Source organism: Cryptomeria japonica, chromosome 1, assembly GCF_030272615.1.
Source record: "Cryptomeria japonica chromosome 1, Sugi_1.0, whole genome shotgun sequence".
Classification (NCBI taxonomy): domain Eukaryota; kingdom Viridiplantae; phylum Streptophyta; class Pinopsida; order Cupressales; family Cupressaceae; genus Cryptomeria; species Cryptomeria japonica.
The window spans coordinates 256,934,242-256,947,444 of record NC_081405.1 but is presented as its reverse complement, the minus strand read 5'-3'; the positions used below and the strand labels follow the sequence as shown (position 1 = coordinate 256,947,444).

General features: G+C 33.0%; 1 protein-coding gene across 1 annotated transcript in view; it reads left to right on the top strand.

Annotated features, from left to right (window-relative positions):
- LOC131857291 (disease resistance protein RPV1-like) overlaps positions 1 to 11,142 on the top strand; it is a 62,279-nt gene extending 51,137 nt beyond the window's left edge. The window contains exons 3-4 of the mRNA XM_059209568.1: positions 9,151 to 10,737; positions 10,879 to 11,142. Of these exons, the coding sequence (XP_059065551.1) occupies positions 9,151 to 10,737; positions 10,879 to 10,935 (1,644 nt within the window). The 3' untranslated portion in view covers positions 10,936 to 11,142. The remainder of the gene's footprint in view (positions 1 to 9,150; positions 10,738 to 10,878) is intronic.
- The last annotated feature ends 2,061 nt before the right edge of the window (positions 11,143 to 13,203 follow it).

Genomic DNA, 13,203 nt, shown 5'->3' with positions numbered 1-13,203 from the left:
TGTTAATAGATCATTGTAATTCTTGTTGATCTCTAACCACTTCAACAATTGTAAAATCCCCTAACAGGGTAGCCTTAATTGGCTTGTTGCAAAATCCCTTAACAGGGTGGTCTTAACAGGCTTGATTCAAATCCCTTAACCGAGTAACTCGAGGTTAATGAGTTCTGAGAAGCTATAGAGCTTAGGAGATCCTTTCAGCTATTGAGTTCTTGAAATCCTCTAACAAGGTGACCTTATCGATTTTAACCCTTAACTGGGTATCCCTTAATCGGGTGATCCCTAACAGGATCGGTTCCTAGCAAAACCTATTGTAATGTCTTTAACCGGACAAGGCTCCTAACAAAGAGGACTTCTAAAGAGTTCAAAAAGCAACTTGTGGGTATTCATCCCCACCGTGGTTTTTCCCAGTTGGGTTTCCACGTGAAAAATATGTGTGTCATGTGAAATGCTTTTTTCTTGTGATGCTTTGTTTTACCTGTTAAGCATATGAAGGTTCTATGTTTTATGCCTGTCTATAAAACATATTGAACTCACTGTTGTGAAGATTTGATGATCAAGTTTACCTGTTTATGCATGAGAATATAATGATATTGTAGTATTGAGATAAGAGGGAAGCTTATTGAGTGATCGGTTCATGACTGATTTAGTTGTACTGGATGTTACCGGTTGCACTCTGTTTTACCAGTATCCCTGTTTGTCAGTCATTTGGAGTATTTGCTGTCAAACCGGTTTTGGACTGTATTTGTGTTTGTACTGATTCACCCCCCCTCTCAGTACTAGTTTGGTACTAGTGGTTCATCATTGAGTTATCACTTTTGGATTCAGCTATGTAGGAATTTGTTTTGCATCAATGTTTTGAATCACACTCCATGATTCATCATCAAGATGAGAGCTGGAGGAGAAAAAATAGTGAATCACAATGATGAGTTTTTCTACTGCAACTCTCATCCTGATGATGAATCAGGGAGTATGATTTGAAACGTTGATGCAAAAAAATTCCTACACAGCTGAATTTAGAAGCTTATATCAATTTACAAGTAGTCAATGAAGTATCATTTGTTGGGAAGATTTTCATTTGTGAAGTTGGCAAAGGTAACATATACATACATACATACACATACACATACACATACACATGCACATGCACATGCACATGCACAAACACATACACATACACATACACATACACAACCACATGCACATGCACATGCACATATATGAATATGATTGCAATAAATGTTTTTGGCAGCAATTTTTGTGGGACGAGGTTATGTAAGTGGTATGAAATGATTTTTTTCAATGATGTTTATGAGTTAAAGTAATTATTGGATCTAAGAATTGAAGTATCATTTGTTGGGAAGATTTTCATTTGTGAAGTTGGCAAAGGTAACATATACATACATACATACATGCATGCATACATACACATACATACACATACACATACACATACACATACACATGCACATGCACATGCACATGCACATAAACATGCACATACACATACACATACACATACACATCCACATACACAACCACAACCACATACACATGCACAAGCACATGCATGTGCACATATATGAATATGATTGCAATAAATGTTTTTGGCAGCAATTTTTGTGGGACGAGGTTATGTAAGTGGTATGAAATGATTTTTTTCAATGATGTTTATGAGTTAAAGTAATTATTGGATCTAAGAATTGAATATTGTACAAACTAGCTAAATTTTCAAGCAACAAACCAAAATTCTTATTTTTTACTCTCTCCTATTTCTTTGTTGATCATGGTTCTTCTATTATGAATTTTTATCAAGTAATATATTGTTTTTTCTATTTATCACTCAAATAAAATTGTTAAAGATTCTACTTTTAAAATTTTAATATAATTGATTGATAAATTCTTGTATATTCATAAAATTGCAGCTCATTCTAGAAAATGTCCCCTAATCTAAATTAAATAGATTTATGATTAAAATCAACTCTTTTTTCTTCCTAAAAAAATAAAATTACCAAACTAAATAATATAATTTTTTTTCTTAATATTTAAAATCAAAATATTTACAATCTTGCGAAGCAAAAACTAAATAAACCATCCAACATTATCAACTCCTTTAACTTCTATATTTTCTCTTTCTAGCCTATTTTATATAAGAAATATTTATTTATTTATTCTTAATTTGATTATAAAACTAAAATAAATTTCTTTATAAAATTAACGGTTGCATGAATGATAGTCTATTGTTTTTAAGAATAAAATTGGTAGGCATGATTTCAGTTATGCTTTAATTGTTGGCCATTATTATTGTAATTCAAAATTTTTATTGTTTGAGTTAGTAGCGTAATTAGAGAGATAATGTTAAACATATTGGTGGAATTAATTTGGTTGTTTTCTAAGGTGATGTGAATTAGCTGCCAACATTTTTCTATTTTCATCTTTTGTGTAGTCAAATGAAGAATTGAAATCTATAAAGTAGTGTTCTTTTTTTTTTTCAAGTTGCCATTAACTTTATTTTCACATTTTTTATTATTTTATTAATGTTTGGTTATTTTGTTTGTTAGGGTTTAGTTAAAGTTATATTAAAGGTTAGATTTCAATTTGAATTAGAGTTTAGTAAGAGTTAAAATCTTGGGGTTTAATTTGGTTATGGTTATGGTTATGATTGTTGGCAATATTTGTTGTCATTGATGTCAACCTGATGTTGACAATATATGATGTTCTTGATTATTGTTGTGTTTTGTATGACTAATATGAAGAGATTGTTGTTAAAAAAAGAGGGATATTGGTTGTAGATGATTTGTGGATGTCCACCTTCTTGATGTTTGAGTCTACAATTAGTATGCTATGTTGATACAGTTGATGATGTTCAAAATGTGGCTAATGGTAATGATAGCATGATTTAGTTTAGATAACTTGAGACATTAAGGTGATGATTAGATGCATGCCAAAAGAACGAAGATATTGTATTGAGTGAGAAGGTTATGTTTCTAGGACTCTTTGGTCCTTGAAAGTTTGAGAAAGAAAGTTGGTGTAGACACCTAAAAATGTCTCATTGATCATGTACTAATTATTCCTCTAATTGATTAAATAATTCTTTAATTAAGTTAATTAATCTTATTCTTCTAATTTCATATTTCCTCATAATCTTACTAATTATTCTATTTCTTATTCTTTCATCATTTAATCATTTAAACCATTTTTTAATGTTAATTAAATATTTATTATTTAATTAATTCTGATTAATTCCCCAATTTAAATAATCTTCATTATTTAAATAAATTCTATTTTCAATTTCTATCTCTAATCAATTAATCATTCAACCCTTTTCTAAATATTAGTTAAATATTTACCCTTTTCTAAATATTAATTATTTAATTAATTGTGATTTAATCCTTTAATTTAAATAATCTTTATTATTTAATTAAATTTCATTTCTAAAATAATTAAATAGTTTCTTTAAATTATTTAATTAAGTAATTAAATCTTTCTAATTCCAATTCCAAATCCCCAAATTCTAATTTCATTCAATTTCAAATTCTTCTAAATTCTTCTAAATTCAAATACATGTGCACACTTTCAAAAATCAAATTGAAAATCAATGTCAAGTTCTAAATATATTCAAATAATAAATTGAATTTAAAATAAATTTAATTATTTGAATTAAATTTCATGCAAAGATTAAATTGAAAATCTAAGTTAAAGTGCAAGCACATGCTAAATTAATTAATTCAGTCAATTAATTAATTAAATCTTTTATTTCTCCAATCTCTATTTTCATCTTCTAGTTAGCTTTGTCATCTTCTTAATTTCCTCCAATCATTCTTTTTCTTCCTTCAGTTAGCTTTTTCTTAATCAGTTAACTCAATTAATCTATTCAATCTATTCAGTTTCACCTCCAAATCAGCAGTTCAACTATCAATTTTCATGTGAGCTCACCTGAGTTCCACCTCTTGATCAAAATGTTCCACCTTTCAATCAATCTTCTCCAGTAATCTATAAATTGAGCATTCAATCTCCATTTTCAACAATCATGAACTTTGAATCTTTGTGTCAATAGCAAGTTGCCAGCGCAATATCTGAGAGCCACCATACCACACAGACGAGAAGAACAATGGAAGTTATACGCAATCACGAAATAGGGAGTTTTGATTGAATTACTTTATAATTCCTATTTTGATTTGATTGTGTTATTTCATTGTCTGTTTGTTTGAATTATTTGATTAGATAGGGATTCGTGATTTCCCTTTGAATTCTAATTGATGCTTTAAGATGAATTCTTTTACATGCGACAATATGTATTGATGTGTGTTTTGAAGAATGTTGTGTGTTCCTTTGTATCTATTGATATGGTGTTGCAGAATTGGATATTTAATTTTTATGCTTTGTGGACATTGGTCCTTGGTGTTGTAGTTGATATGGTTGTGGTTGTTATGGTTGATGATTGCATATAAAATATATTGCCCAAAATTAAATTGACAAAACATTGATGTAAATGATGGTATAGTGGTACAAATATATAAAGTTGTACTTGCATGGAAAAAAATGCCTGAAAAAATCACCAATTTTTTTGCCAATCTTTGATTTCAATGATTTGATAGGAAATCTTAGGGTTTTTGGGCCCTCTAAATGCAATGATGAGCTCCTTTTCGCTCCATAATGCCTATATATTTTTAGCTGCCTCTAGAAGTTGCCTCAATTTTTATGCCCTTAGTCAGATTGACCCTAAAACTCAACTGCTCAAATTTCGACACAATGAAACAATCAATCTTAAGGTTTTTGATGTCGTGAATGTGATGGTGATGCTTATTTTGCTCCAAAAGTGATAAAAATATATTCCACTTCTAGATCCACTAAAAAAAAAATTGTGACCCTGGAATGCTTTTGAGCAATGAAAAACCCTCCAAATTTGAAAAGGGGCTTGTTGCATCCACACTTTGATACCATGTTGAATTTTACAACACAAACATCTACAAGATCAAATGACAAACAAAATTTCACAATTGATAGCTACACAAATAAATGCTATATTACTCAAAACCAAAGAATACAAAATGAATTACAAATGTACAATGAGATGCTTGTAAAGAATGCACAAAGCTAAATTTAGGAGAACTAAATTGCAAGCATGAGAAGTTAAATAAAGATCAACTCTAAATAAAGATAGATATACAAAAGCTAAATTAGAAGCAAGCACTCTTGAGTGAACTTAATCAAAAAATAAAAACTAGTTGAAAAAAACAACTAATAGTTAAATATGCTCTAACAATTATTAGGTATTTTTCTATGTTTTAAGGTATTTGAATGGGTTCTACAAGAACTCATGGAAAATAAATTCTTGCCTAAAATTTCTTATCTACCACCTCTATAAATCATATAGTTACAATGAGCCAAGACACATGTAAATGCCAACAATTTGTAAAACATTTAAATTACATTTGAGTTCATAATCTATATATATGTTAACTATTTTGTCAATTATATTTTGTAGATTTATAGATAGATGTTGGGGATGCACATTTGATAATTAATTTATTGTCAATAAATTCTAGTTAAGTGTCATTTTAATTTATAAAGGATTATTAGTTTGTAATAAAATTATGGTGGAGTTCACCATTTTAGTTTATAAATATTAAAGAAGTTCCTTTTCAAAAAAGAAATGAAAAATGTTATTTGAAAATTATATAGCTTTTTTATATTGAATAATTGTATAAATAATTTAAATAGATTCTTTTTCTATTTCCTTTAGTTTCGTATTCAAGAAAATAATATAAATTTATGAAATACGTTATTCATATCTTTGGGTTGTGGCTCCGTCACTGGTGATCTAGAATCTCTGGCTTGAAAGGAATTCTAGGATCTTTAAACATAAATCTGCTACTCTGGTTGATGTGATTGGCAAAATTCAATCCTCCATCTGTGAGGTGGTGCTTTCTTACATCCATAAAAATTTAGATCACCTCAGGTCTTTTTCTCATTGGGATAATTGGGTCACTTGGAAATGGGGTTCTCTTCGTCTGATGCCTTCTCATGGGGCTATATTAGCTGGTCTATCTTCTCTTGTTAAACGTAAGATGGCCAAATGGAGCCCCCCCCCAGTCTACTTTCAAGCTACAATTTGATGGGGCTTCTAGGGGAAATCCAAGAAGGTCTGGTATTGGAATGGTCATTTTTTATCATTCTTCTAAGATCATCAAAGTTGTGGGAAAATATATTGGTCAGGGCACTAATAATGTAGCTGAGTTCCAGGCTTTATCCTTTGGGCTTGATCTTGCTATCTCTTTGAATATTAAAGACATTGTTATTGAAGGTGACTCAATGTTAGTTTTTCAGGTGGTTGATGCCAAAAAATGTCTCTCTTGGCATTTACAGTATTTATTAGATCACATTCTTGTGCAATTGAAGTGTTTTTCCACTTTCTCCATCTCTCATTGTTTCAGGGAGATCAATGTCATTGTGGATTTTTTGGCTAATAAGGCTATTGCTGAGGGTGCTGATTTCTTATAGGTTCTTCCTTCGGACATACAAGCCTCTTGCATTAAGCTTCTTTCTTAGCAGGATTTCTATTTAAAAGCCTCCCTTATTTTCCATGTTGGATGTGGTTTTCTTCCATAAGTATTTGTAGTGAGGGTGTTGCTCTTCTTGACAATATCTTTGTTGTTGATATTTCCAGTTAGAATTTCCTCATGGAGCCTGGAGGTTGTTGTGGCTTCTCCTTCCGGGGTGCTATCTTTTTCTTTCTGGTGTTGTCTTCTCCCTTCTCCTTGCTGGGTGTGGTTTTTCTTCCCTATATGGCTATAGGGAGGATGTTGTCCTGCCTTATGGCAACATCTTTGTTGTAGCTATATCCGACAGTATCTCCTCACTGAGTACGAAGGGTGACAGGACAACTTTGGGTTGGCTGGTACCTTTTTCATTTCTTTGTGTTCTTCGAGCTTTTTTCATTGATTGGTGTTTGGGGGGCCTTTGTATGTCAAAGGCATGTTGTGATTGGCTGTTTGTTTTTCACTTGTGGATATCTTGTTGGTGGGTGTCTCAAACTCTTTTGATGACATGACTTTGTTTCTTGTGCGGAATGGTGTCGGGTAATAATCTAGTCATAAAGTATTCATTGTATGTTAGAAATCATATATATTTGGCATAGATATTTCTGTTCGATCTTCTGCATCATTTGGTAATAATTATCCTTTGTGATCTGTTGGTGGCTATCTGGCGGGGTTTGTGTCATGATTAGCTGCATTGGCCCCTTCATTCTCTAATCATCTGGCATTGTATTTGTTCTTATCTTTGGGGAGTTGCATGTTTCATGATTGGGGGTGTTGTGCCAGGAGGTTGTGTTTTGTTGCAAGAGTATGTTTCATCATTTGTTGAGCAGTTTCTCGCGCACTGCCTTTTCTTGCATTGGAGGACTAATCATGTTTTGGTTATCTCTTCCTCTTTTATATTCACGGTGGCTTGCAGTCATGGTATCCATTCTTTCCTTGCATTTGATTTTTTAACACAAAATGCTCTATTTGTTGTGGAGAGTTCTTGTCAAAATTGGTGGTTGGTGGCTATTTTTGAGAAACTGGAAATTGTAGTTAGCATGGTGTTGCAGATGGTTTCTTATTCTATTGTTATTTCTTTGGCTGTTGCTTTGGATTATCTTATGGATCGGTCTTATCCTGCTTCCTCAGGGTCTTCATCATCCCTCTCCGCTTCTTATCTGGATTGTCATATGTTTGCTCACCATTTTTGTGTTGGCAGGGTCACTTATTCTAGGATCTTTTCTGGTTCTGAGTTTTATTCTATTTAGAGCCCTGGACTCATGTGTTGTGTAGATAGGATGGCTAAGGGTTGAAGGCACTGGTTATGTTGGATAAAACTGGCTCTATTTTGAGATGTTCTCTTCTATGCTGGATATTACAGCTTCCTTTATATCTAATGTGGATGGCTATGTATCTGGGTTTTTTTTTTTGGGGTGCCTATGGGCTTTTGTAATGGGTATATAGGCTTATGTCTTCTTGAGCAATAGTTAAGGGTTTTCTTACTGGTTCTTTCCCTTTAGTGCTCTTTGAACCAGACACCTGTAAAAAAAACAATATTTAATAAAATTTTAGTGGTTTCATCCACTTTTATAAAAAAAAAAATAAAAAAATTTAAATATAAATTTTAAAAAATTAATATATAATACAAGTTAAGAATATATGTAAGGGTTAAAATAGTACTAAATTGAAATATATTTAAATTTAAATTACATAAAGTATATACTAACATATATATTTTTATGTATTTTTCTATGTTTTAAAGTAGTTGAATGGGGTCTTTTAGAATTTATGAAAATAAATTACTGCCTAACAATTCTTAAATAGTACCTCTATAGATGATATAAGTACACTAAGCTAAGGCATATGCAAAAGTAAGCAATCTATCAATAAATTAAATTACATTTGAGTTCATAATCTATAGGTTCAAAATTTATTAATTATATTTGGTGGATTTTTCATGTATGTGTGTGAGAGATAGTATTGAATACATTTTCAAAAATTTAAAAATATTAATTGTATATGTCAAATGAACTCAGCAAGATTATGACTTCCTAAAATAAAACATATATTAAATACTTTTAAATTTACCTATGCATACAACCTCCACAAAAATATATTATACAATTATAAAATATTTTTACAAAATGTACTGGAACCTTCCCCATTCATTTAAATGTTTTTATGCTAGTCAATGCAAATAGAATATATATTTAAATATATATATCTTTCGATGGAAATATGTCAGCAAACGTGAAGGAGTGGAGAACTATGATTAAATTCCCACCAAAAGGGAGTTTCTAGGAAAATATATAACAATTTCATAAGAAAATTCCACACCAATTCCACACGGTGTTTGACCGCGTTCAAGTTTATTTAGGTAACCCCCTGAGCTTTAGAGAAGGCGTACTTGAGCTTTTCGAAGTTTTACAGAACAAGTGATGGAGTGTGAGCCTTCTACCTCCATTATCTCCTTCGATCTCAGAAATACTTTTGTGGACCATCTTTACGCAGCTCTCTCTGCAGCAGGGCTTAGGGTTTTCTTGGACAGCGAAGAACTTGAGAAGGGCAAAGGCATCGATTCCAGCTTGCAAACAGCCATTCAAACAAGTGATATTCTTATTCCTATATTTTCCATGGAGAAGTACCAAGTGTTGATGAAGGAAGATCTCTGATGAGAGATCGATTGCGTGGAGTTCGGGCTCTTTTGATTTTGGACGATGTGAATGATGGAGAGCAGCTGCATGCGGTGTATGGGGATTGGTTTGGGCATGGTAGCAGAGTCATCATTACTTCCCGAGACCAACACATACTAAACCTTGCCAAGCTTGATTCAGTTCTTGAAATGAGTGGACTAGGGATAGATGAAGGTCTCGAATTATTCAGTTGGCATGCTTTCTCTGGCGCACTCCCAGAGACACCTTACCAAGAGCTTTCTATAAAAATTGTGAGTGCCTGCCGAGGGCATCCTCTTGCATTAGAGGTCATTGGATCACATTTGTTTGATAAGAGAAAGTCAAACGACATCCGATGTTGGGAAGAAGCTGTCCATAACATTGGAGAAAATCCAAGCATATCTAGAATTCTTCAAACGAGTTATGATGGACTTACCCATGTCGAGAAGGAAATTTTTCTGGATACAGCTTGCTACTTTGTTGGTGAGAGTAAAAGAGACGCTTATATTATGTGGGAAGTTTTATACCCAAATAAAGTTCAAACGGCTATCAAGAATCTCTCGCTGAAAATGCTTATAGACATCAGAGATCATGATTTCCTCCATATGCATGACCTTCTGCAGGAAATGGGAAGAGGAATTCAAGAGCAGGCTGATAATAATAGCAGACTCTGGCCATCTATGGTTGGACAGAAATCTTTTAACAAGGACAGAGCAAAGGAAGTGAAGATGCTTGTTTACAGAGTAGAGAATAAAAGAGACCCTGTTAGCTTGCATAACATGCCTTCTTTGCGCTACCTATTTTTGCAAAATACAAAGGTAGCGGTCAACGTTGTAAAGCTAGCTCCGAATTTGATATGGATAAAAATTAGGGATTGTGAGGTTGTAAGTGATAGGCATACATGGATGATGTCAAGAACCCAACTCCAGTTTGACAGCAGTTGGTCCCAAGTAAGGATCTTAAGTCTAGAGCAGTGTGCATTTCCCACGAAAATCCCAAACACGCTAGACAGCTTGGTGAACCTTCAACGCTTGTATATACAGCATTGTAAGGATCTCACAACACTTCCAAGCACAGTCGGTAACTTGTTACAACTCAAGGAGCTCAAATTGTGCGGCTGTAAAAGTTTAAAACGCCTTCCTGATACTGTGGGCAACTTGGTGCGGCTAGAAGTGTTGTGTTTGGGCGACTGTGCAGATCTAAAAAGCCTTCCCAGCACTTTAGGTAATCTGGCTCAACTACAATCGTTGAACTTGGTGAGATGTACAGGTTTAAGGAGTCTTCCGAACACAATTGGCGACCTGGCACAACTCAAGTGGTTGAACTTACGAGGTTGTTCAGGTTTACAAAGACTTCCCAACACAATTGGCGACCTGGCACAACTCAAGTGGTTGAATTTGTTTGAATGCTCAGATTTGCAAAAACTTCCTTACACGGGGGGGTATGTTATCAAACCTTACATTCTTAAACCTTCATGGGTGCTCAGGCCTGGGAAGCTTTCATCATATCGTTGTCAAGTTAGCCCAGCTGAGGGAGTCAAACAGGTAAAAGGTCATTTGTAGGTGCAAGTAATTTGATGTAGAGACTCTATATAAGAACTTTGAAAGAAGATATCTTCCTATTGAATAGTTTGAAATTTTGTCTCATGGTAAAGTAATGAGTATCAGGATCTTAAATTTTTGCAGAAGCGCCGGATTGGGAAGCTTGGTGCAGAAGAAGTTTCATGTCTACGTTGGTTTTAATGTAGGCGCAGAGCAGGAAGGAGAAACATTGATGGGCCATCTTCAGAAATCTGTTCGAATATGCAGGGGCAGAAAGGATGACCAAAGTCTTTGCACCGAGTCACTCCGTATATGCAGGGGCTGGGAGGATGACCAAAGTAGAGACATTAGCTGGGCAATTGATAGCAGTGATATTCTTGTTCCAGTATTATCAAGAGGCTATGACCGTCCCGAGTCGAGAACTTTTGAAACTATGCTCAACTCGAATGGCCTACTAATTCCTTTCTTTCCTCATGAAGTTATGCACCGTTGGATTTTATGTTGAAGATTTGTATAACCCTTGTTTGTGTATGGAAAAAAACGGAGGATGGAGTATAAAGATTCCAACAAGTAATATGTCAAGACAATAAATATAGGGAACTCACAAATCTCTAGAGCGAAAGGGATACAAATAATAACAATAATGGTATTGGGATATTACATAATGTCGGAAAAGTGACAATAAGCAAGATGATGAATGAATTATCATGCAATATCATTAGTTAAAAAAAATTGTGAATGAATACTCTTAAAGTTGGTGAGTATGAGTTGCAAGAGTTGCTGAGTATTTTAATAAATAATTATTCTACGAAATTTCATAAAAAATTGTCTAGTTTTAAATAAGTGTGATTAATATTTCTTTAGTATATTTTTACTTTTTTATTTTAATAGAAAAGGAGGTTCTCATTCATTAAGAGAAAAATGGAATTTGGAGATACATTGTGAATTGTTCTACCTAGTCAATTCTACTATTGTTTTATAATAGAATGATGTTTTTTAAGGGGTTCTTTTATCTAGAAGGGATTTTTCATATATATGTATATATAGTATGCGTTGAATCTTCATTTCTTCCAATTCTAACAAGATATTAGAAAATGTTAAGCTGCATTAATCATTCTTATTGGTACATCATTGATGAGGTCCTTTAAATGCTTATTATTTATGATAATCATTTATACAAATGGTAATAATGTTGGTTAAGTTGTGAGAGAAAAATGGTACATGTGAAATGAAATAATTATTTTTTGAGAAAAATAAACTTCCAAAGGGTATTAGATTTCCAATGTAGATTCAAATTAAAAATATGATTAAAAATATTCATAACTAAACTTAAATAAAAATTTACATTTTTGATAGAAAATTCATGTGCAATATGCAACATATATCAATGATACATCTTTAGATGTTTTATTTCAAAGCAAAAAACATTAATAGTGTCTATAAGAATCTAAAGAATGAGGCATTATGGTTGATGGTTCATCCCCTTTAAAATTATCCTATTGTAAAAAATAAAAATATTATCATTTGATATGGTTATGAGATTAATGATGAGCAGTAAAGTGTATTGAGCAAAATGAGGGGAGGTTGGGAAAACAAATAAATGAAGAAATTGAAATAAGATGAAAGTGTAATATCTCCCACATGCTGCTTGAGTATGAATCAAAGGAAAGACTATCGGGAAGTGGAGAGCGAAGAAAATGTAAGTAATATTCTTATAAAACTTTCGGTGTCAAGGTGAATAGCTTTCTCGATTTTGCAAAAGACCCATATTTGGTGAATAGTCTCAAAACTAAATCAGGAGGATAGCCAATTTTAATGTAATCTTTAGTGAGAATGCCTTTAGCAAATATGTGGCAATTTTGGTAAAATTATAGCGCAAGGAGTTAATGGTAAAATTAAATTAAATTATCTCGCAACTCGCATAATAAGCAAAAGTTGAGTTAAACTTCAAACTCCAATAGAAGCAAACGTGGAAAACACGTCACGATCGCATTCTGACATCAAAGTACAAGTATCATTAAGATTGTCCTATTTTTTGATTTCTTGCGAGGAGTATAAGACTTTTTGTGAAGTAAATCCGTATAATTTTTCCATGTTTAGTTGTAACTACCCGTTCCTGTGCATCATGAGGAAAACACGTCATAGCATGTGAGATTATGCTTGAAGCAACTAAGATCAAAGAGACCAATAGATAGCACAATGACAAGATAGATAAAATGTGACAAGAATAAACTGTATTCCTATCAAGATGCAAAAGAGATCAACTGGATCATCAATCATTATATACAATGTAGATGAGCCTGCTTATAAATGCAAGGCTAAGAGACAAGAGAGCACACAATGATGACACGTGGCTCAATGAGATGCAAGGGTATGCAGGAGAAATAGTAGAATATCCCACATGAGGTGGATCACCCACCGAAAGTGGAATTATCACTCCACAATAAGTGGATATGATAGAGTAATAAC